Source organism: Takifugu flavidus, chromosome 1 (genome assembly GCF_003711565.1).
Source record: "Takifugu flavidus isolate HTHZ2018 chromosome 1, ASM371156v2, whole genome shotgun sequence".
Lineage (NCBI taxonomy): Eukaryota > Metazoa > Chordata > Actinopteri > Tetraodontiformes > Tetraodontidae > Takifugu > Takifugu flavidus.
In genome coordinates, this window is record NC_079520.1 from 6,496,026 (window position 1) to 6,520,540 (window position 24,515).

The 24,515-nt window shown below is 45.2% G+C and overlaps 3 protein-coding genes across 4 annotated transcripts; 1 reads left to right on the plus strand and 2 right to left on the minus strand.

Moving 5' to 3' along the window:
* Positions 1 to 1,986: 1,986 nt before the first annotated feature.
* Positions 1,987 to 22,053, plus strand: LOC130521594 (general transcription factor IIF subunit 2-like). 2 transcript variants are annotated; one of them, XM_057025257.1, is made up of 8 exons: positions 1,987 to 2,137; positions 2,349 to 2,422; positions 2,501 to 2,519; positions 3,913 to 4,057; positions 19,632 to 19,713; positions 20,469 to 20,568; positions 20,661 to 20,804; positions 21,503 to 22,053. In XM_057025257.1, exons 1-8 carry the CDS (start codon positions 2,072 to 2,074, stop codon positions 21,617 to 21,619), a joined length of 747 nt encoding a protein of 248 aa, XP_056881237.1. In that variant the 5' UTR covers positions 1,987 to 2,071; the 3' UTR covers positions 21,620 to 22,053. The 2 variants fall into 2 exon arrangements, with proteins under 2 accessions (XP_056881237.1, XP_056881246.1); XM_057025266.1 differs by having other exon boundaries at positions 3,913 to 4,003.
* On the minus strand, positions 13,547 to 15,438 carry kctd4 (potassium channel tetramerization domain containing 4). The gene has a single exon (XM_057025243.1). The coding sequence runs from the start codon at positions 15,181 to 15,183 to the stop codon at positions 14,407 to 14,409; it is 777 nt and encodes a 258-aa protein (XP_056881223.1). The 5' UTR covers positions 15,184 to 15,438; the 3' UTR covers positions 13,547 to 14,406.
* tpt1 (tumor protein, translationally-controlled 1) lies at positions 21,888 to 23,733 on the minus strand. The gene is made up of 6 exons (XM_057025278.1): positions 23,549 to 23,733; positions 23,022 to 23,095; positions 22,697 to 22,884; positions 22,508 to 22,613; positions 22,247 to 22,363; positions 21,888 to 22,173 (listed from the first exon to the last, which is right to left on the minus strand). The coding sequence occupies exons 1-6, from the start codon at positions 23,574 to 23,576 to the stop codon at positions 22,171 to 22,173; spliced, it is 516 nt and encodes a 171-aa protein (XP_056881258.1). The 5' UTR covers positions 23,577 to 23,733; the 3' UTR covers positions 21,888 to 22,170.
* Positions 23,734 to 24,515: the final 782 nt, after the last annotated feature.

Here is a 24,515-nt window from a genome sequence, read left to right on the forward strand (position 1 = left end):
ATTAAGAATGGCATTTAATTAAGGAACCCATGCTGGTTTTTCTCCTGCTACATGCCTCAAAGTGAGCCTGACCTTGGATGGAAAAAAAAACGCTAACAGCCACAAGCTTTTGTCAGTTTGAGCCAAGTCCATTTCATCCCTGATGAAAAGAGCTTTCAGGATCATATCAGAGTGATAGCACCCTTGCCGGTTCATATTTTCTGACCTGTAAGACACATTTTCAACACGTTGCAATGGCGCAGGCAAACTGCTGCCAACATTTGGGAGGCTGCGTCTCAATGTCTTGCTGTAACTTCCGGCTAATATCAATGTGGTGACAGCAAAATCTGCATTTTTGAATTAGATCTTTGTTGAGAGTTTCTGATTTGGTCTGGCTCATTCAGCAAAGAGATCCACTGAAAGGCACAGGAACTTACTCTGGAGTCAAACCAAAGACCAGTAACATCTGCTGTAACTCATTCTCTCCAGTTTTTATTGAAATATGCATAATTATTTACCCAGGAAGGTGCGTCTACAGACGTAAACACAACTACACCATTTTTCCTGGAACTGGATTAAATGAAAATCTAAATAAATAAATGCTGCCAGGGGAAATGTGTTGTGTATTAAAAAGCAAAAATGTTTACGTTACCTGGAAGTACGCTCATCAAAACATGGGTCATCCTGCAGCCTTTGGTCCACAGGACAGTGTCATGGAATGGAATGCAAATTGATCACTTTCATGTGTGGAAAAGTTCTGCACAATTGTCATGCAATTTACAGATTTATGTTTAAATGACCAGGAAATAAAAACAGAACTTAATCATAAGACTAGTACAAGTACAGACAGACAAATAGTGGCACATTTAGCAGTACGGATTTTTGTGTTGGACGGGCTTCATTAGATGACAAAGATCCTCTCAGTCTAGATAGAATCTATCTAGATTTGATGGGTAGATCACGTCCAGGACGAAAAGTAGAGCAGTTCCTGCAGTTGTCCATTAGGTGGCAGTGTAACCGCAGTCTTCAGAGGAAAACGCTCTTAAACCAATTTATTTGCTCAGGAAAATAAAACCACCAAAAGAATGAGGATAACCAGTGCCTTCAGTTTTTAGATATTAGTTTCCTACAGAAGACAAGACCAACAGTGAAAAATGCTCCTTCACACGACCTGGAATTTCCCTCTTAAATCCAGCCACATATTTTGTTATAATAAAAAAGATATTACCAGTCATGTAGACCATATTGTGTCCATTAATAAAGGTTTGAACTGTAAACAATAATCAACAGAATTTCCACTAAGTTTTTAAATTAATTTTCACAAGTATCGATATATTCAGTTTAACTTAATAAAAACTAATTGGTACAAAATGCTCATTTTCTTTATTGGCATACATATTTTAGTTCCCTTCTAAACAAACTACATTTCTAATTACACCCTCGATGCCCAGCAAAGAAGAACACTAATGATCCTGAAAACAAATACATTATTAATTTAGTAGAATTAATTTTAGCATCGAACAGGCTCAACTTACAATCGATCCCAGCAGTCACTTCAAAAGGCCTAAGGAGCTTTAAGTATTGCATGAAAACCATTTTAATAATAGTCCAATCAGTAATAAATTCCAATAAGTCTGAAGACACAGTGATGGCACAACTGTCAGAAAAAACCTGCATTTTCCAATGGTTTACTTCACTTACAGCTCCAGACTGATCATCAGTCTCGGGTTCAGGTGAAGATGCTGTTATTGATTTAAGTAATATTTTTCAGACTGTGCTGATGAGGAGGATGGTTGACTGAGACTGTGACTGCATGAAAAAAGAAACACTTTAACTTGTAAAAAGCGTGTGTGTGTGTGTGTGTGTGTGTGTGTGTGTGTGTGGTGTGTGTGTGTGTGTGTGTGTGTGTACAGCAGAATATAAAAACGTAGACAAAACTGAAAACAAATTCACAAAACGGTTGTTAATATGAGGGCTCTGTCTTTTACTTTGAAATAATCACCGGAAGTAATATTGATCGCTTCTCTTCGTAATTGGACTGATTAAAATCATTAAACGAGTTTGGTTAATCCGTGACTGACCGTCGACCAAGATGACAGATAAGACTGAACTCAACCTAACTGGAGCCAAAGAAAACAAATGCGTCTGGCTGGTAAAGGTTCGTGAGAAATAAATGATTCAGTCGTTCTTAATGACATTAAGCGCATCGCAGTTGTTGATTTGAGCGTGTTTATCGGCTCGACCCCCCCACCACGTTTTAGGTGTCGCTTCTCAGGAACATCAGCTTGTAGCGTTGTTGTTGTTTGGTTTGTCAGGTAATGATCTTCAAAATGTTCATCAGTTTGACATCAAATCCCGCCTGTCAACAGGTGCCCAGGTATTTATCTCAGCAATGGGAGAGGGCCTCGGATAAAGGAGAAGTAGGAACGATTAGCATTGCAAAGTAAGTTCCTTCAGACATCTTACCACGCCTTCATCGTTAAACGTCTCCTATGATTTATCCCCTTTAATCTGTTCACAGGAAACAAGGCAAACCAGAGGTGAGAGGCTGCATGATCCAGTGTATCTGTGTTTGGGTAAATGTTCACTTCTGGCCATGCTTGTGTTCACCAAATTGGCAGCATTTTATAATGGGCGAGGTGGTTCGCAGCCTTGGTGCTGACAGAAAGTTTGAAGTACCGATGGCTTTGTCTACATCTGCTCCCGTTGCAAAGAATTTGAACCTTCTGTTTGTTTTGTTGCACAGTGAGCCATCAGAAACACTGCGTCCAAAACAAGAAACGAATCCACGTGAATCTTAATTCAGATTCAGTGTGGAAATATAGAAATGGCCCTTTAACTGATGAACAGACATAAATCAGATTAACATGAAATTTGAACCGTGTCTGGTTCCACATCCAACATACAGCTGCTATCTCATGCCAAAGACTGGATATATAAAGTAATGCAAGAATATGCTTGGAGCCTTACTGTATCCTGGATACCAGCATTGCAACAGGGTTTGAGTCTACTTTGTTACAGTCATCATGACCATGAGAAACGATTTTAGGTTTGGGGTCTTGTGTTGAGAGGTGCTGTCTAATTTCCATGTGGAGTTTGCTCACAGCAGTGAGTAATGCTCCGTGCACCACATTTTAACCCTGTAGCTGCAGACAACAGGTGCACACACACGCAAATAGACCACACAACAGTGTTCCACAGCTCCAAAAGGTGCAGCATACAGATTTGTTTCCAGCCCAGTTCCCAGCGCTCTCCGGGGACGTTATCTGCAACTCAAAAAAAAAACCCCAAGCACTTTCCTTTGAGCTGGGAGGCAGCTCCACTTGTAGAGCAACAAAAGTGGCTTTAATGCTGAGGGGTTGAGGGGCTAAAGTCACTCATGAGAGCGTTAATGTTCAAACTGTTGAGAGTGTCTGCATGCGTGTCCATCGAGGGCGACTGTTTCCCTGCCCGTTTTTGGGACTCTCCGTGTTTTCAGACTAAAGGCAGACCTGCTCTCATGAGCTGCGCATACAGCGTGTTGACATAAACGTACCATTGACACGCCTTCCAGGTTTATTCGTAATGATAATGCATACCAATGGCCTAGTGCAGTATATAAGTTGTTGTAACGGCTACTATTTTTTCCTGAAATCTAAGGTGATGTGAGCTGAAGTGGCGATGTAACTTACCTTGTTAGCTCCCGGTTTCTATTATTATTATTCTGACTGCATTCAGCACAAATGTGGGATGTTTCCTCTCCATGTGGGATGCAGGATAAGGTAAAAATGTCATGTAATAATGCCTCTTAAAGTGGGATAACCAGCCCCCGGACCTCTAAGGTGGGCTGCTCCACGCACACGGTCACTCAGTTTCCATCCAGAAATCAATAATAATCATGTTGTTTTGGATCAGAGAGTTGTCACTAACCCCTGAATCGGCCGCGTGTCGTAGGTCTCTTTCCGACTGAGCGAGGATCTAACCTCCCTGGCTGCCGCCGGTGAGAAGGATGCGTCACCTCAGGTCCCGCGGGATCACCCCTTCGGTATGCACGCCGTGGGAGGGCAGACCCTGCTCACCTACAGCCAGAGCAGCACGGGTCAGTGTCAGGCTGTTTCTTTGCTTTATTTCTGAAACATTTGATGGGGGGGCATGGGTCAAACTGAGTGGATCTGACAGGGTGTGATTGACCCTCTGGCAGCGCATGTTATGAGCAGAAAAAGGGCTTTATCCTCAGTCAGATCCCCTCTAACAATAAGAGAACATGGCCCTGTACTTGCACCATGTTAGGAAGTATTGATGCTTTTATGAGCCTCATTAATAGGCTGAATAATTCGACATGTAATGCACAGATTCCCCCAGGTGAGATGATTCCAGCTCGATGAGGGCGTCTACAGTTTCTTCTAGCAGAGCTTCAGTGTGTTCAGATATGGTGCCAGGCGGGATGTGTCACGCCAGGGTCTGCATCAAACCCAGAGTGTAAATATAACTACACTGTGGGTGTTTCTCCCAATATTTCCATTTACAAATTAGTTTTTTTAAACACCTCAAAATGAAGGAGATGCATTTTAACTAGGAGTGAAACGGAAGAATACTCACTGAAAAATATCTTTTTGACTGCACAGGATTTTCCACTCTCTCGTTTCTGCTTCTTAGTGCATCCAAATGTTTACAGTCTCCTTTTATGAAAAGCTTTTCATCAGTTTAGCTGCTATATTTTCTAAATTGTCAAGGCCATAGCTTTGAATCTTCAAATCCAGTGCTGTGGTGTCCACTGGCGAGTGCGTCCTTGGATAATTTCATAGTCAAGGACCCATGATGGACGTTCTTCCACAAAGGTTCTGTAGTTGTATTGATTTAAAATCGGAGAAACAACCTGGACGAGCAGGAAAACACCACTGTGTTCCGCTCATTAGGCAGATAAGCAGAGTTAAAGAGGATGCAGACAAACCTTGGAGCCATTAATAATCGTAATCATTTCTCATCCCACTGAAGCCAGACGGTTGTGGTGTGGACATTCAGAACCATTCAGACATCACTAATTCCCATCACGATTCGATTGTTGAGTGCATTTCTACTAAAACATTTGTTGGCAAACAGTTACAGAAAGAAATTATTAGTTCAGATTGTGGTCTTTAGCGGCCATGCTTGTCAACAAAGATGATTTTTCTCTTCCTCTTCTAGTTACAAGGTTTATTCTATCACCACCCTCAGGCTCTTTAGATTCACCCACACTTGAATGTGCATTAATTCCTCCTACATACATGTGATAAATGGATTTTTATGCCTCCTTTGAATTTTTTTTTCCCAGTTACCCTCTGTCTTTTTATTGCCAGCTACACTTAGAGATGATCCATATTTATTTGGCACTGGTGTAGAAACCAGCCTTTACAATACGCTTATTGGAGATTGTCCAAACCTGGCGTTGACAGGCGTGCAAACCTTTTGTTCGGCTTGACACAACTTGCTTGAACGTGAAAGTGCGATTGAAACAACATGTAGGCTAATGTCCACTGAGATGTGGTGCTGTGGTCTCTATTTACCTGACCGACGCTCAGCTCCACCCCCACTCACCCACACGAAGGTGTATTGTATGACACCGGTCTCCCACTCAGCTTCCCAGTCTTGCTTTTTAAACACGCACGCGCTTTCCAGCAACGCTCCATTTGCACTTGTTTGATCTGCACTCGTAGTCTCTCGCTTCTTTTTCCTCACATCTACTGAACTGTTTTGCGATAGTTAACGCCTCAGAGGAGAGCAGGGAAAAGTTGTAAGTGAGAAATTTAGTTCTGGTTTATCTCTTTTTAGTTGCTTTATCGCCACAAACGATGCACGATGGGGTCTGGTATCATCCCAGGAGGAGTGTATGAGATGTTCAGTGTTTTCTGATGGTTTAGCTCTCCCACTCTGAGCTCCGCACTCAAAAACAGAGTGTAAAAAGTATTTTTCTACTTTAATTTGATCATTAGTACCATTTAAAAAAAATGTCAGCAGATCGGCATCTTTGACCACTGAAAACTGGCTCAAATATGAAATCACTTACAAAATTACTCTAAATACAGCAGATGGAATTTAAAAATTAATAAGTCGGAACCAATTTAACAGAAATTGTTCGTTAAATGCGTAGAGGATTATTATTTCGTGGTTGAGGAAATCGCAAGAATTTAGCCCTGCTTAACAGCTCGACTCCATCCAGCCAAACATCCTTGTAATTCAAACATTTCAACCTGCTTTATTCATTCCATCACCTCTCATAGAAATATTCAATGAGACAATAACAGGGAGGTTGCTAATGGTAACCGTCATTCATTGATACATACATGAATGGTGTCTGACATGGCTTTTGTACTGTATGGTTGCTAGCTAAGTGTTCCCTCATTATTTCCCGCTCTCGTTGTTCTTCTTTGTTCTGGCAAGAACCAGGTATTGATTAAGGGGTTGCTAAGCAACAGGCCTAGTTGGCACGGAAGTGCGGAGGGGAGAAGAGGAGATGTAATATACTGCTCTGTTTCAGTATGACTCTCCTCCTGCCGCCTGTAAAGCTCTTATTAAAACTTTTAAAGCAGCCCAAACAATAGTGCAAGTTTCACTTCTTTCTTTGGCCCTTTTTAAGCGTATTCATTTCAGATGTGTCTAAGGATTGTTCAACATTGCTCAGTTCACCATGTAAGAGAACACAACTGTAATTATAGAGCTGTGTAAAACCCCTACTGCATGCTAATTTAGCGCACTGAAACAAACCAGGAAAGAGAATCTTTCTCATCCTTTGACATCTGATGCTTTCATTTTGTATTTGTTTCATGTGCACTGGGTTGCTTGTCAGGGAAGAGGCTTAATATCACTCTAACAAACTGTGTGTGCAGTTTCGGAACGGATGAAATAGTTGGCACCCTGATGTTGGCCTTTAAAATGGCTGCGTTGTTGAATCCGGAATGTTGTAGGTGTTTTACTGAGGGAGTGCGTTTGGCTTGGCTTTGTAGGTCCATTCCAAAAGTGTGGCTCATAAATTGCCAAGGGTCTAAAGAGGGATGTCTCTTGACTGGATGCCTCTTGAACAGCATGACTTTGTAGCCGGAGGACAGACGCAGCACTTGGCTTGGAGGGCTTTATCCAACTCCATTCACAGGGTGGCCCACAAGCAGGATTGAACTGGTGAGGCTCAGTGCTACTGGGAGAGAATGCTGGAAATGAAGCATTAAATCCTCAGCTGCTTCTAGGCCAAACATTAAACTGCTTTCCTGGAGTTTTATAATGAGAATTTAGGTTGTGTCTTGCCTAAATTAGTCCAACGGGAGACCTATTTACTGTAGAGCTGCAGCAACAGCTGTGAACTCTTGTGTTTCCATTGTTGTCTAATTAGTCCCCAGCAAAATCATTCCATTTACAAATGTATGCTTTCATATTTTCTATGTATTTTTAAAAAAATATTTTTAAAGGCTGAAAAGTGAAGTTAACTTTGTAGCCTGTGTTCTATCCATATAAACTGATATGGCTGTATTTTTACTTGATACTGCACCTATAAAGGTATCCATAATGGAAATGTTTCCTCTTGTGTCCCTTGTAATAAATCAAGGTCAATATAATTTCAAAAGCTCTATAATATCAGCGTTAATAGAGATTTGGCCAACACATCTGATTATATTACTAAAACGACTGACTAGGTTTGACAGAAATCCAGCGAGATGGTGGTACTAGACTCCCAGTTAGTTAATGGGAAATCACAGGGGGGTTCAAACGGATTGATTCCTGCCACACCTTCACCATGGAGACGGATCATTGAAAGCAGGGAGACCACCAAGCAGCAGTGACTCCCGTGAAGGAAAAACAGGGGTTAGCTGAGCTTCAGGCTCTGAGACTGGCTGCCCGCCTCCTCTAGCAGTCAAAACCAGAGTGTCCAGAAATCCTGACTGACCCTGCCCACGCAGACTCAGAGTTCAGCCAAACGTGCATCCTCCAGATACCGACTTAAAGGAGCCGAAGATCTCAGTTATTCTTTTGCCTTTTTTTAGTGGTGCAGAAACGGTAAATGGGCCAAATTATTTTGGCATTAATTCTACTAACCGGCTACACAAAACAGGTTCATCTATGGCCTGTTGTGGTTACATGCTGGAGTCGTTCTCTGCCTTGTTACTCGCAGTGAGGTTTCAGCAAGGGGCTGGCAGCATACCCGAGGTTCTTCTTTTCTCTTTATACGATAGCATCACACAGTTTTCCACAGCGTGCCTCTCTAATCCTACCCCACTCCGAAGGCGATCTATCAGATTGGAATATGTTGCCTGCAAGAGTGACTCAAACAGCGACCTCATTGTCCCGTCGGAGGCACTTTGTGGCGGTTTGAGCTTCTGTGTTACCAGCAGGGAAATGAAATGCATAGCAAACAAACAGCTGGTGTTGCACTGCGCCTCTAACGGTCACACCCACAGCCAGCGAAGTGGCGCCTGATATTTACGATATTCCCTCTTTGTGTTCTTTATAAATTCTCAAGCTTTCTTTTAAAAGCTGTTGGAGGAAATGAGAAGTCAGACCTTCATAATCACAGCTTGGGTTCTCTCTGCTTTCCATGATCAGATCAGGCTTTAGAAGAAGGCTTTATTTGTCTTTCTACAAAGAAACAGTAATAGCAGTAACACCATGTATTAATGATGTGAAAGCTTTTGGCCAATCTTCATGCAATTGCTGTTGTTCACAGGCGGTTCCCAAATTTCGGTCTCTCAAGCCCTTCCCTGTGGCGGCGCCACGGCTTTACTTGCATATCCCAGCAGGTCACTGGTCTCTGGAGCCATTTTCCTCGCTGCTCTCCGGCACTCGGAGCATATTTGCCCCTCGTGGGTCCTTCGATAGCGGAAAGCTTCACACATCTGTTGCCTGTAGTTGCGATGAAACGTGCACCTGATTCACTGTGAGTCAAGGCCAGCTATTCTCCTCCGAGCTGCCGCTTTGCTTTTTCCTAAGGTGGAATGAAAAAGTGTTGGCCAACAAAAGTTTGCGCTCTCATTTCTGTTTTTGGCTGCAGGAAATGGGAGATTTTGCCCGAACTTTGCTGATGTGTAATGCTGAGTTGTACCTCTGCCAGCAGGTTATTAAAAAGCTGAAAAGGTCAAAGAAAATCATGTGAAAAAAAAATAGCCTCTTCAGGGGGTGTTTTTCATCACTTTGTACTTATATTTGAGTGGAACAATTGCGCTAATGACTGAGGGTAAGAAAGGGTCAAGGTTTACACATATGGGATGAGAGGACTGTAAATATTGATGAATGCTGCAGCGATTTCATTAAATGAAGCCTCAGCAGGTATTTTTTTCCTTCTTAATTTAACATCAATGAGCTCTGCTGGAAGTGGGGGTTTCAGAGAGAAATGAAAGTTAGCGTTTGTCTTTCCCTCTTGTCGGTGAACATCGACGGATGCAGGAAACGCCGGGAATATTGTTGCATCAGATGTCAGCTGATTGGATTATAGCGCTCTCGGTGGATGTTGTTGTCTGCATTATAGTTGCTCCAAGGAAATGGTTTTTTTTTGGCGGTTTTACTCAGCAAAAGTTTTTTTTTTCTCAGTCTTCTTAGCAAAAACAGCCTCTCACCCACCCTTAGTCTGGCTCTAACTGAGGAGCGCACAGTCGAAATTGGAGCACGGCTATAAATGTCGATCTCTGCGTCGTACCCTGAAGGCAAACCTTTGCACAGCCAAATGGAGAAAGGAAAACCTGAATGGAAACACAAACTGGCGCGCCGTATGATTAATCCAGTAAGACCCTGCAGTTTCTTCCTCACAGAATACTAAACAGAATTTGCACATTCTTAAATGTCTTGGGTAAAAGTGCATGTGAGAAGCCAAATAAAATATGAAAATATCCTGCGTTCGCCCTTAACTGTACGTTGACACGCCGTCTTGGATGTCTTCTATATATACCGTTTCCCCTGCGAGATGGTTGCGAGCCCTGTAGGAAGCCATGTTGTTTGGCCTGGGAGGCAGAACGCAACCAGAACTCCCACATCTAGAACACAGTGTTTTACCCCTGTGCCTCAGTTCCCATATTTTTAGGTGAAACAAAAATACTTTTAATCTCCTTAAAGGCACTGTGATCCTTTTTTTAGTGACTGAGATTGAAGGCAAACTGCACTTTTATTCGAAGAGACGTGGGTTTTAGTGAGGATGATAAAAATGCTTTTATTGCCGCTAGGTTTTGTTTTCCTGTTGCCTCGGTGCAGTTTCGGAACAATCGGTTAACTCAAAAACTAAAAACTACACAATAGGAGGGATTAACGGCACTAAAGAACAAAATTTAAGCCCCAATTTTGCTGTCAACCTGTGGATGACCCAGTAACGCTTCGCATCTTGTCTGGTTAAACCGATACGCAGTTAAAATTTCCTGTTAAGTTTGACCTATTTCAAAGCAAGAATAGATGTTTCAATAAGTGTTCAACATCCATATACTCATGACCCTGTGAGAGAGCGCATGAGCCATGATCACAAAAGAATTTCCTCTGAGAATCCGCAGCAGGATTTATTTTAAAAATTTGTGTCAACAGGGATGCGTCATGGTTTTCGAATATTCACTTCTTCTTTTTTTTTTACAACCTTGATAAGAAGCATTTATATGCCCGTTGTCAGGCTGGACTCCAGCCTGTCAGCACCTCTGCTCTTTTCGGGCCGGGGGAGGTCCTGTTAATCCTGTTATACAGGACAACAAGGAGCGGAAGGACTCAGGACTGTAATGTTGATCGTATTTGTTCATCTGATTATTAAAACCTCGAATGGACACGATGCACTGGCTGTCATGAACATATTCTGTTCTGTTTGGGGGGGGGTGTTGAGAAGGTTCCCCCCACTTTCTGTGCAGCCACCACTTTCTCCCCTCTCTCTTTCTCTTTCCCTCCAATCGTTTCTGTTATTTAAGTTGACTAAAACATTTACTGCCCATTAATTTGCTTTGATGACAGCAGTTACTTAGTTGCTATTTGGTCATTCTTCTATGGTTTTCTATCCCTCAAATTGGCCCATTTTGAGTTATAAAAGTGATGTTGTTCTTTTGTACCTGCAATGTAAAAAAAACACCTCTGTTTAGTTGAAATGTGCCCCCACCCCTCAGCATCCATGTCTCATCTTTTTGTGTGACTGAAAAATGGCTGCTATTCTCACTTTTGAGCGGAGAGTTGAAGTGGAAGCCTGCTAACCTTGCCCATTCTCTTCATCTTCATCCTCCTCTTCCTCACATTGTCCCTCCTCCCCTGTCTCTTTTTATTGCCTCTCCCGGTTCGCTTAAAAATATAATATATATAATGAAAAATCAGATATGTGAGTCATTTTTCAGGCTGAGCAGCCCCAGAGTAATGGTGTGTGTGTGTGTGTGTGTGTGTGTGTGTGTGTGTGTGTGTGTGTGTGTGTGTGTGTGTGTGTGTGTGTGTGTGTGTGTGTGTGTGTGTGTGTGTGTGTGTGTGTGTGTGTGTGTGTGTGTGTGTGTGTGTGTGTGTGTGTGTGTGAAAGCAGCATGAGAGTGAATGATGTAGGAGTTCAGTTTGCCTGGCAACAGGTGAAAAGACAGAGATGAGCTGATAACAGTAATATGATTGAAACTAAAGACTTGCGGCCGTTAAAATCTCTCCTTGTCGCCTGAACCTCTCCCTCCGACGAGGTTCTGCTCGGCTCACAAGTAAAATCAGTGGCTGCCATGAAAAATGCACGGAGCTAATATGCAGTTCGGAGAGGTCTGATGTTGCAGCGATGTTGTCCTAGGCGAGGTCAATGAGTTAAGTCCTTGAAAGTGATCGTATCTGGGGCGAGTTACGCGTGCGTCGCTGCTGAGTGGGACGCGTGGGACGACCGTGAGAAGCAGCTCGTGTCAGAGGTGGACGTGGACACACGAGTCGCGCTGGAAACGGCGGCAGCTGGCGCAGCGACTCCTGCCGCTGCTGCGTACGGCTCCAGTCACCCTGGAGGTGGGAGCACGTTTAGAGGTACAGAGAGGTTTTTGATTGATGTCTTCTGTAAATAAAAAGGTAGTCAAGGCAACGGTTTTTCAGAGGTTTTCCACTGGCACTTTGCTGCGCGTCTGTACAGAAGAATTATGATTTAATTGCGCAATCTTCAGTCACCACTGAAGTCTTTTCGTCCGTAATTGCAGCCGTCACCCTTCAGACTCCGTTAAACTCCCTCTTTTATGATAAAACGGTCCCCGCGAAAAAGATGGATGATAGTAGACGGACGCTAACACCAGATAAAGTGCAGCACGTGGAAGTGGCACATGTCTGACGCGGGTCCATCTTGCTGCCATCTGGCGGGATTCAAAGGTTGTCAGGAAGTGGGTCGGGTCAAGTGAGTCATGTCACGGTCAATTTACGCCACGTTTGTGTGGCTGCTGCTGCTTTCGTGATCCCGGTACTCTCCCAGGTTTCATCCGCTCCATTTGGCAACGGCGATGACGTCTCGTCTCTCCGCACGTCTGCGTGGCCGTCGCCACCAGGAACACCGAGTTATAGAGTGACTGCTCTTTTGGAAGGTCAAGTGCGGGAACAAAACCAGCAAGAGGCAGACGGAACAGTGCACATAATCCACATCTCCTGTTCCTGCTGCTACTTCTGTGGCTGGTTAGTCAGATCAGTAATCTGATCAATCATGAATCTATCAATATATGCACATCCCATAGTGGCAGTGATATTTGGCCCCATGGTTGGTTTTTATTTACTACAGGTTCGTTTCCTTTTTCAGTATTTTTAGAGGCCATATATGTTTGCACATTGGAGGCTTCTGCAGGTTGTTGTTGGCAGTGAGCCTGGATAACTGAGGGTAAGGTAGCATAAAAACGAACGCTAAACAAGGCCTGTTACACAATTATTAAATGGTATTAAGGTAAATAAAGCTGGGGGGGGGGGTTAAAAACCTTAGAGATGGCCCACTGTGTCACATGAAGAAAACTGAGAACTTCAGTCAAACATACAAAACATTTTAGTTGCTATTTTAAATGTCATCTCTCCAAAGTTATTGACTTTATAATGACGGCTCCTGCCAGTGTGTTGGAATCTGCAGAGCCACTGTCGCCAGGTCAGATACCAGCAGAACGTTGGCAGGGAAACGACGCTCCCTCGGCTGCCGTTGCTGCGCACGTTGACCCGGACCGACCCGCCTCGCTGAAGACATGCGTCGCTCAGATGAATCCCCAGTTTGATAAATAATGTTGATTTATGACTAATTAGGCCCAAGTCAGAAAATGTTTCAGGTTTTGCTGCTCCCTCTCTGGTCGTACCTTTTTAACCCAATATTTTAGTCACACCTTTTGATTCAGATGTTGCCTTTGAGCGTATTATGCGATTCCAATTCTATAGTCCCAGGTATGGTTACACTGGAAATAAAGCCTGATGTATAAACAACAACAAACAAATGTGAGGACGAGTGTAACAGAATTATTACATTACCAGACAAATGTTCAGTGGGTGTTCGCGGCTGACCAGAAGATTCTGGAACGCAAACACTGACAGTTGCTCGTCTAAAGCGCCGTGCTGATAAGTTAGCGTACGTGTGGCTCAGATTGAATGGTTGCTCCTATAGATGTGTTTGGTTGTGCATGTGACACGGTGGCTAAAGATATTGTTCAACGTGTTTCAAGGTCACTTTTTATTTGTAAAATAATCACATTCAATAAAGAAAATTGGCATTGTTGTGGCACTGGCTTCACAGGGGCTCACAACACTAATAAACACACCACTCACAGGATTAAGTGCGCATGCATCATGCTAAATTCAAAGCCCTTACAATAATCACAGTTCTTTGCACTTAAAGTCAACATGTTGTTGTGATCCCGGTAACACTGTGATGAGTCCAAACTGATCGGGATTGTTTGCTCACAACAAAATGCACACTTTTTTGTTTAGACCGAGGCTAATAAAGACAAGCTATTGAACCAACTACACACAGCACACGCAGTGTATTGCCACAGACACACACTCGCACACACCCAAACACACACACAGGCTATAGTAAAAGCTGAATGGCACAGCAGGGTACCACAGCTGGATTTTGTAGGCTTTTGCAGCTGTGGACAAAACAGCAGAACTGGACTGTTTAGAGAGAAAAATCCACTGTTGGTGCTGAGAGTTGATTCCTTTTTTTTTCTTTTTCACGTTACAGAACGGTGTGTTCTGCACGTTATCTAAACAAAAAAAACATCGAGACGTCGTAAGTGACAAGTTGGCCTGGTTGGTTTAAATCGGCGTGGCTGCGGACAAGGTGTGTTTGAATAAATACGGTTAAATTGCAAAGTCTCACCTCAACCTCGGAACATAATTCAGAATTTTTACGCCGGCCTTGTGTGTAAGACTCCAACCCACCCGTTCTTCCACATAATGACACATTTTTAGCCGAGCTGATGTTACAAGATCTTCAAGCCAAAGTCTTACATTAGTGGAGAATAAAGGCGCCCCTGATCTTGTCGTCCCCCCTCCTCCTCCTCCGGCTCCAGCCTACTTGATGAAGTGCAGGGCCTCGGCTGCCACCACCGAGCCTTTGCTGCTGTCGAGGCTGGTGACCATCTTAAAGCCGGATCTCAGTGCTAGCATCACCGTCTCTAGTTTCAGACAGTCAAGCGTGCACAGGAACGTGCTGTCCTCCTTCAGCACCAGACGTGAGCCCGGCTCTGATTTGATGAAATGTCGGAACTGGATCACATTGGAGGACACCTCGAATTCTTCTGGGAAGCCGTCCAGGCGGCTCTTGGATATCTGCACGAGGCGGGCTTTGACCTTATCGAGGAAGACGGGGTCGCTGCAGTAGACTTTGAGGCCTTGGGACCTCTCGTGACTATCCGTCATCTCCAGGAAGGCCGTCTCCCTCTGGGCCGCCCTCAGGCTTTCCCACTCCGCCACAGCTTCCACCAGTTCACTCAGACGGTAAAAATCGGCCTCGCGTCGCAGCAGCCCTGCCTCCCGGAAGTCATCGGGCAGCTGGAGCTCACCGGTTCTGAGGTAGTTGAGCACGTGGCGAAAAACCGGCCCGTCTCTGTCGATAAACGGGTTGCCCATGGAGTCGGTGTGCTGCACCGGCTTCTTCCCATTGGCCAGCTCTTCCAGAAAGGAACCCTGGTGCTTTGCGAGGGTGGTCCGGTGCGCCGTGTACAGGAAGCCTCCAACGTTAATCGTAATTGTGCCGGAAGAAGGCTTCTTAAAACTCTTGCTGGGCTGCAGCAGGTCTGGGTTGATGTGCCTCAGTTCACTTTCCATCCTTCCAAGGTTCCATTCCATTGTCCGGACGCCCCTTTCCAGCCTTGACCCAGCCTCCGCAGACCTGGTGCCTCTCTGCTGTACAAACAAAGAGACTCGTTCTCTCCTTTCGTGCTGCAGCTATGTCAAGCTGAGCTACCGCTGACAGAATTTAAAGGTCTCGTCAGCCGCGGTATGAAGAGTTTTAGAGTGTCTGATGTGGATGGGAAATGTTGTCTGGCAGAGCAGCGAGTGTGAAGTGGAAGCTGAAAACTGTCGGGCTTTCTGTGCCGCTCGATGTCCCTCCTCTCTCTCTCTCTCTCTCTCTCTTCCTCCCTCTCTTTTCCGTTGACAGCGGCGTGCAGCGAGGAGAGAGGGAGAGAGAAGGCAGAAACAGAATAAACACTCAGTCATCTTGCTCTTTTACACCTTTTTTATATGATAATTAAGAAAATACTAACACTAGCCAGAAATTAAACACACACGCACCAGATGGAGGGGGTTGCTAGCACATTTCTTGCAGCGAGAATCTCCTTGTTTGTGCGAGTCTGAACATGAAACTCCCTTTTGCAGCCGAATCCATCTGTGTCCGCAGCCCTACATGTGACATGGAATCTGTTTAAAGATCACTGAAGCTGCACTCTTATTCCAACTAATCTGATTATGGCACGCTTCTCAGATTCAGAGGGGAAAATACTGAATAAATACAGGTGAGCCGGAGGTGTGGAGATGTTTTAACAGAGGCCTCGTTCTCTATCGGAGCTGACATTTGGAGTTATAGCGCCGCTGTCTCTCCACATGTATAATTCAGACATTGAAGTAGTGATTTTCTCAAACATGCTGGTGTTTCCAGCTATGGCTGTGTGAATGCGTCAACGCGGCTTTAATGTGGAATCTGGGCTTCAAGCTTGAGCCGAGTCTGCAGAGACGACACCGGCCTAAAGAAAATAGGAATTTAAAGATTGTTTTTAAAGTGTTTTTGTTCAACAGGTTTTTCTTGGTGTCCTCGAGCCGGGTCTGCAGATAGAAGCGAGCTGATCGACAGCGCCCCAGAACTGATGTGAGGGTTTTAAAAAGCCTGCGTGGGTTCCAGAAACACGAGCGCACGTGTTTCTGGAGGTGATCCAGCACTGATGGCTCCCTCCATCCACGCAGCATCACCTAATCATAAGTGATTAGCGGCGTCGTCATCAACGGCAGTCAATTGGAATTGCAAACGAGGCCAAGATGCAGCAGAGGGGATTGTGGGAGGTTTGACCTGTTTTTTTTAGCCTCCGCTTGTTGATTAAAACAGGCTCATCAGGGCCACTTATCTTCAAAATGAGCCAAAACTGTTTCTCAGGGCAGCTGGATCTCACTTAACAGAGGACCTTTTAGTTAAAAGTTGGAGTCAAGTTAAAAATTTAGCTTGAACAGACTCCCCGTCCCCCTGAAATGTCTGAATTATTCATACAGCTGTTCTAAGAGCTTGTGGTGTAACATGGAGTCAGTGACTGCTGTGAGGGTGGCATGGCAACCACTTAAAATAGGGTCTTGTGTGAGCTCAGAGCTGTCAGTCATCCTGCTTTATCCATTATCCATCCATCGGTCGATGTGCTGGAGATTCACGCGACACATCGGGCGGATTAATACTGGATTTTATTTTTACACACTGTAATTATACAAATAACTGTGTTTCAGTGGAGCACTGCTGTTACACGGGAAGAATAATGCCGAATTATCGGGCTGAAATTAAACGAATTTCTAAACTTAGTTTCTTAAATCTAACGTTGTCGTCTGAGAAGGCGTTGGGTTAGTTGAACAGACTGTCTACACTCCTAGGTGAGTGTAGCTCCTTAGAACAGCCTATAGTTCAGATATAAGCATTTTAACCCACCAAACCATCAGCGGCGCCACGTGGACGCTGGTCACCTGTGTCCTGTGCACAGATGGCACAGTGGAAAATCACCTCAGAGTTGATTAAAGGGACCATTACAGGTTCTAAATGAGGAAGCCTCTGGGCTTGGAAGATAAACTCTAATGGAAAATTACATTTGGAGATTTGATCGGTGACGTCACCCTCGATCTGCAGCCGCTTCCGTGTTGTCATGTGACTGAACGTGTGCATGTGAAGAGGGGGAGAAGAATGAATTTGCTTCCATTTCTGAGGCTGCAGTTGTGCGCTTGTCATGAAAACGCCGCAGCAGCTCCCACATTTGGTTCAGAATAGCTTAACTCGCGTCCCGAAACCAGGTCAATAAAATTCTTAATCCTGTTTATGACGTGTGAAGATAAAGACTAAACTCAACTGGTTTTAGCTGGAATGAATAAATCTTAATTGACTATTTATGCTGCAGTGGGAGGGTTCACCAGCATCTATGCTTTTTATAGCATCCATATGATTAACCCTTATGGGCCGGGACCTTTTTTTCCATATCAAGGCACTGGGTCTCCTGCTGTGTAGCATTTTTGATTTTCATGCCTGACGCCGTGTCGTCAGTGTTGCCTAGTTACTTCTGTGATGGTTTATGGAAAGGTGAACCATTATGATTGGTTGCTAATCCCTGTTTGAGTGGGTGGAGATATACTGCCTGCTGGTGGGAAGACTTTGGTAGTATAGATTAACGTTCCTTGTTGGGACATTAATAAACACTATGACACAGTAATCCAACTGGTGAACTCTCTTCACCTCGCACGATTATGCGGCTCCAGTCTGATCAGGTGGAAGAAGCCAGAGCATTCGGTATGAATGGAGAACATAAAGGGAACCGGTTCTGTGTCTGTCGCTAACGCTCTTTAGCTTGTCAGTGGTATCTCTCTTGCAACAACCCCGGATTCCATTTTTAAATACAAACTGAGACCGTTGGAAATTTCTCTTATCAAACTTCCGTCACGTCAGGAAGTGTTTATCACTCATTTTTCACCACAGTTTTTCCACCGGGCACTGAAATTTCAGGAGGAAAACAAGCGGCAGTCAGAGCTCAGCCGGGATCTTTGTTTCCGAAGGAGATTCTGAGCGAGGGACGGAGGAGCGAGGGTCACAGAAACACGGGCAAAGGGTGATTCAGGTGGTGAGGAAATATGAGAGGACTTGAAGGTTCTGAAGACCTTGGGCAGAAAACTCTTCAGGTGAGATGTTGTAGGGAAGCAGGATTTATTTTCTGAATTTATTCTCACCAGCCCAGCGAGCCAGCGTGCGCTGGGTTTGTGGCTGCGTTGCGGTGCTGGTGGTCAGAGCTGGGAGGAAGAGGGCCTCGGAGCAGACGGGGAGGTGGATGAGAGACCTCCTCACGCTTAATCTGCCTCTGCCGCTACATTTACGCACCTTCCACATCATCTCCTGAACGTCAGATTCCATCTTCAACCACCCGGAACACCGTCCTCGGTTCGCAGACGTGATGTTTACCTCGCGTACGAATCCGCCTCACAGAGGAGCCGTGCACGCCGCGCTGATTGTGCTCGCCTACGTGCATCTGGATGTCTGCAAGATGGCGGGCACCAGTCCTTATCTTCACGGTCTTGACCCAGCAGCAGGAAGGTCGGTCTCGGATATTCTAGCTGTCAAGATCACACGTGCACGCCTGCTTCTGGTGTGTGGGCGTTTTTTACTCCCCAGCCACTAATTGGGCATAATTGCCTCCATTTGTTGGAGAGGAAGAGATCAACGCGTGTCCGTCGCTCAAGAGGGAAGATGGACTCCTGATGTGACGACATGTGATGTCAGGAGGCATGTTACTATGGTTACTATGGTTACTATGGCTTTTGCACCTGCACTTGTTCAGCTTTGGTTAATGCTGAGTATAGTGTTGTTTTAAAGAGAAGCCTGCTGACATGTTTAGACAGGTTGGCTACTAATTCCGGTTAAGAGGGGAAAAAAATGGAAGTTGAAGTTTGCCCGTATGAATGGAGCTTAAGAGGAACAACCGGCTGTCTCTCGGATAATTAACTACCACTTTGGTGATTTTACACGAGCTCTTGCCATCGTATCTTTTTAGATTGTTTTTCTCTGCTCGCCGAAGTGGTGGGTGTGAAATGTAGCTCTTTCTCAGACCTTTTAATGTATCCACAACACAAACAAAGCCAAATTTCACAACAACGCACAATGAGCCAAATGTTGCCAATAGGACGCCAACGCGCACCAACTGGACTCCATTTCCTGCACAATTCCAATTTTTCAACCGGGGGGGGGGGGGAAGGCAAACAAGGAAGCTGCTTATAGGACGGGTGCAGAACAAGGAGTCTCCAGGGAGGAAAAGGTGGAGGGTCGGGACTCTAAATGGCTGCTGAAAGCTCCTTATAAGATTGAGACGTCCTCCTTCCTTTACAAAATCACCAAAAAACAATTACAGTTTGAAATCTGGCAGTTGATTTATGGGAGGTAAGAAAATATTTTGTTGGCAGTCAGTGAAGTCACACTTTTTTGGCATGTATTGAAACCAAAATTTGGCCTTGTGTGTTGTCACGTCTAAATGCGCCTTAATCGTGATGCTGACTCATTGTCTTTCCTGTAGATGCTCTCAGTCTGGAGGGGACGGTGGTGCACAGGGCCGAATGCACGCCGGTCGTCAACGACAACTACATGAAGCTGAAGAAGTAAGCAAACGTTGAGTGCGCTGGCCACGCAGGCATCCTGTCGCAGGCAGCTTTTTGTTTCAGGTGTTTTCCAAAACGGCTGCCGTGTTTATTTGTTTCACCTTTGGGACACAGAAATCCTTTTGAGCGATGTAAACAAAATGTGAAGAGTACACAAAACACTCGAATCCATGCTGCCCTTTGAGATGCGTTTTTCCCTCTATCGTCGGAATCTCTTTTTCCACAGCTAGTTAGTGGAGGGTATTGCTATAGCAACCGCATCACAGTGGCAGAGGCACCGCCGCGATAGAAATAAAGGCAAACGCAACCACGGCAGTTGGCGGCGGCGTGTGCGAGGCCGTCTGCGCGACAGCCGCGGCATCATTAAGAGCCGCCGCAGCGGCGACAGCGACTGGCACAAGAGCGTCACCTTCCTGCGACCTTTCCCGATGCCACTCATCGTTTAACCGGTTGAGCTCGGTCCAGTCGCGCACGGTTTCCACCCCGACAGGGAAACGCTGCGCCGCTGTTGCGTAATCGCCCAGTTGGATGACAGCTGACAAATGTCCCTGCATCATGGCAGACTTGGTGATGCACCGGTCCAGACCTTTTTACGCTTCCTCAGAAAATTTATCACATAACTGGCCTGCACATTTAGGGGGGGGGGGGCAGTTTTTGACATACTCGAGCTGAGACTTGTGGTTTTGTCCTTGTTAGTCAGAGGAAAATGGAGAAATCTCATCTTTCTTTAATACGATGATTTGGTTTTGTGTCAGAATGCAGATTAAAGAGTGCACCAAGTGTCCACGCCTGTCGCAGCAGCTGGAGAGAGCCATCACTACCGTTTTCAAGCCCGTGGCCAACCACGATTTCAACGTAATAAGTCGGGAAGAAGCGAACGGATCAATTGTGTATCCTGTCGGTCGGTGTTTGCTGCGCACGGTGTTAATGTTCTGTCTGATTTCAAGATTGTGTACGAGAAGAAAAAGAAGTCGGAGGGGAAGATGGTGAGGGCGGAGCGTCAGGTGGTGCTGGACATGCTCTTCTCCGCCTTTGAAAAGCACCAGTATTACAACATTAAGGAGCTGGTGGACATCACCAAGCAACCCGTGGTGAGCAGCCTGCACACGCACGAACAATCACAAACCAGCGGGAATGTTCACTAAATGACCGAAAACACACCTGCCCACCTCATCCCGTTAAATGTGAACAATTCGCCCACCACCTGACGATCGCACCGTCTTTCCGTGGCCGAAAAATTGCACTGCCGTGCTTGTGCGCGCACACTATCACGGTGAATCAATACAGCACAGTGGCTTTGTTCCAGCTGAGGGAGCGGAGCGATGTGTAGGTGCTGATGAGACCTTGAGGTCCTCCTCTCCCTCTGATTACATCTGATTACATAACCACTGGCTGAGTAGGAGTCAAACGCCGCAATACACTCCACACCATCACTTCTCTCCTAAAGCACTTGGCTAACACTCAAATTAACTGAACTAAAGTAACAGAAATGTCCATTATAAGCTTTGAAAAACATCAGGGTTATTAATCACAAATCGGCCGCCCAATTTCAGCTCAACAGCGACACCTGCTGGCGCAAAGTGGGTCTGCGCTTATTCAGCGGTTAGTCACGGTGACGCGGGAGGAAACTCGATTTCCGCTTTAAATAGTTTTTATTCCGGTAATGAGTTTTTAGCCAACTTGTGGGTGAAATGAATGGTGGGAGAATATGTAACAGTACTCTTGTGTTTCAGAACATGTCCTACTCATCTTAACCTAAAATGGTGCATCACTGAATTTCAATTTCCAGACCTACCTGAAGGAAATCCTCAAGGAAATTGGAACTTACAACAACAAAGGACCTCACAAAAGCACCTGGGAACTGAAGCCCGAGTACAGACACTACCAGACAGCCGAGGGTACATGAGGCTTCGCCTGAGATCAGCTGTGCAGGGGGGGGGGGGCGTTCTTTTCAATGGATACGCCTCATAAAGATGCAGTTTTCTAGGTTATATTACAATTTTAAGCATCAACTGTGCTTCTGCTAACTTCTGCAAAGCTTCTTGTATGCAACAACCAGTTTTCTTCCCTCTGAAGTGTCCAGAAAGTTTTGAAGCAGGTAAAAAGCATTGCTGTTGATGTCCATGTCTGCAACACCTTATGGCACAATAAAGGAAATCCTAATGGCAAAAAAGGACTGATGGCGCTAAACTTTATTTTCAAGGAAAAACATTAATGGAATTTGAGAAGTCCAAGAAAGTTGACTTGCATAAGGAACAGCAGTTCAAACTGTCTTAAACAATATCACTCAGGTTCACTTCAGTGTCTTCAGTCTTTAATTTCCAAGCCACAAAAGCAAAACTGTTAAAATCTATTCAATGATGACCAATAACTGAGCTTCATAGCCGAGGCTGTAGACATTGATGGGGGAGGATATTTGGAGCTCGCGGTCTGGTTGAGGAGCCATTCGAAATGTAGTTACTGTAACCAAAGAGGAATGCGTGTTAACATTCAGACACCATCAAGACAGTTTGGAATCAACAACGGTACTTACAAATTTCTCGCTAACCACGCCATCTTTGAAGAACAGCATGTATGGCGTGATGCCATCTTCATAATAGTTCAAGGCTCCTGCAATACCTGACGGGTTCATGGAGGTACCCGTGTAAAACTGTAGAGTGATAAAAGCCAGTTAGGACATACGACTTGGACCGCTTGGTCAACACAACCTCACTGAACCTGCAGACTGCTGTGAATTCAGCATTAATGGAAACATGCACTTCATGAGAAATGGGGCAAAGCCGCCAGTGGCTACCTGGAAGTTGTCAAAGTCCGATGTGATTCGCTTAATGGCGGCCATAGCGCCCTTCATAAAGTCTGCCACTCTCTCTGGGTTGTGTTCCTCCAGGTGACTCTTGATGCTGAGCGGGCAAACAGAACCAGTGTTACATATGGACCATATGCACCATCTCCCTGCACAGTCGTCTCCAACGGCCACACTTACGACTTCATGTAATCTTTGACGTAGATCTGGTAGGATTTTTTGGAGAATGCGGACGGCTGGAGGTTGTGGTTGAGGATGATGTCGACGTCGGTGATGGTGCCTTCTTCCGTGCCCTCCTCCAGCTCCTCAGCAGAGGCATTGGCTCCAATCAAAGAGCCATCGATCCCATCGTTTTTTCTGGTCACCCTCTGGACAAAAGGACAGGAAACATCGAGAACCCGTTTTCAGCAAATCTCAACTGGGTGGTAACGCATTAGCTGAGAAAAATAACTTTAAAGAATCAGAAAAGCAGCGACGCTAGTGACTTAAAGAAAAGTCTGTTTACCTTCCCGACAACCTCGTAGAACATTCCATCTTCGGACACCTTAATTTTGAAGTTCTCCGAAAACAACTCATCCTCTGCGACGTCCAAAGGAAAGTACGCGTTAGTTCAGCAGTTAAATCCCCAACATTACACAAGAGTATCGTTAATTGTGGGACCCACTAGTGGCTAAAATAAGTCACATGTCCAGCTATTCCGATGTTTCTTTCTTTACCAATAAAATGGCGACTAAAGGCAATATAATACGTAGAGACCACATAAAAGACAGTCACATATCGTTTAAGGAACGAGAAATTGAGTTACTCTTTTTGTTTCTGGAAACTTTTAACCGCACATGAACAATGGCCCCAGATTGGAGCCAACAAGAATGAGCGTCGACGAATAGCGGGGCTGATTAGCTTCGGGCTAAAAGAGCCTCGCGGAGGAGCTAGCCTGCTAACACGACCAATATGCGATAATCAAAATTACTGGCGCGGCCCAAACCAGCGACGCAATGGACCTCGACGGGGAGATGAAACGGGATGGATTACCGGTGATGACGTCCTTGTAGATAATCATTTTTCGACTTTAGGTGTTATAACTTCCAGAGAGCCGAGCAGGCCTGCCGCTTCCCAGCGCACGAGAGGAAAAAGAGCGAGGTCGTGGCGGGGCGCCGCATTTACGCAGCTATGACGTGACCGCGGAGGGACTCCTCTTCACATTTTAAACAGGAAGTGGTTTAACAGTAGCAGAAGCCGGCAGAAACGGCGTTGCGCATGCGTCGCTACTTTATGGCGTGAACGAAACCCTTTTTAAAATTGTTTATTTTGATTTTTACTTAATTTGGGAACGAAACACTTTAAGACAGATACCAAAACCGGAAGACGATCTCTTCCGGGTACTTCCGGCGCATGCGTCGATTGTGGTGCACCCTGCTAGTTAAAGGCTGGACCCCGTTTTGCCTTCAGGTTCGCTTTAATTCTTCGCGGCATAGATTCAACAAGGTTTTGGAAACGTTCCTCATAGGTTTTGGTCCATATTGACAGTTGCAGCTGATTTGTGGCTGCACATCGATGACGTGAATCTCACGTTCCATCATACAGTATCTCAAAGGGTTCTGTTGGGTTGAGATCTGGTGACTGTGCAGTTAGACAAGGCTCACCTGCTACTACAGGGCCTAAAGTGTGCCAGAAATATCCCTCATGCCGTTCCATCACCAGCCTGAACTGTTGATACTAGGTGGGATAGAGCCATCCTTTCATATTGGCGACGCTAAATTCTCACCCTACCATCTGAATGTCGCAGCCTCACTTTCCTGTTCTTAGCTGACAAGAGTTGTTCTGGTCTTCTGCTGTACCCAAGGTTGGACGTGCTCTGCGTTCAGAGATAGTATTCTGTATTTCTTGGTTGTGACGAGTGGTTAAGTTACTCTCGTCCCATCATCTGAAAGCAGTCTGCCCATTCTCCTCTGACAGCATCAAGGCCTTTATGTCCACAGAACTGCTGCTCACTGGATAT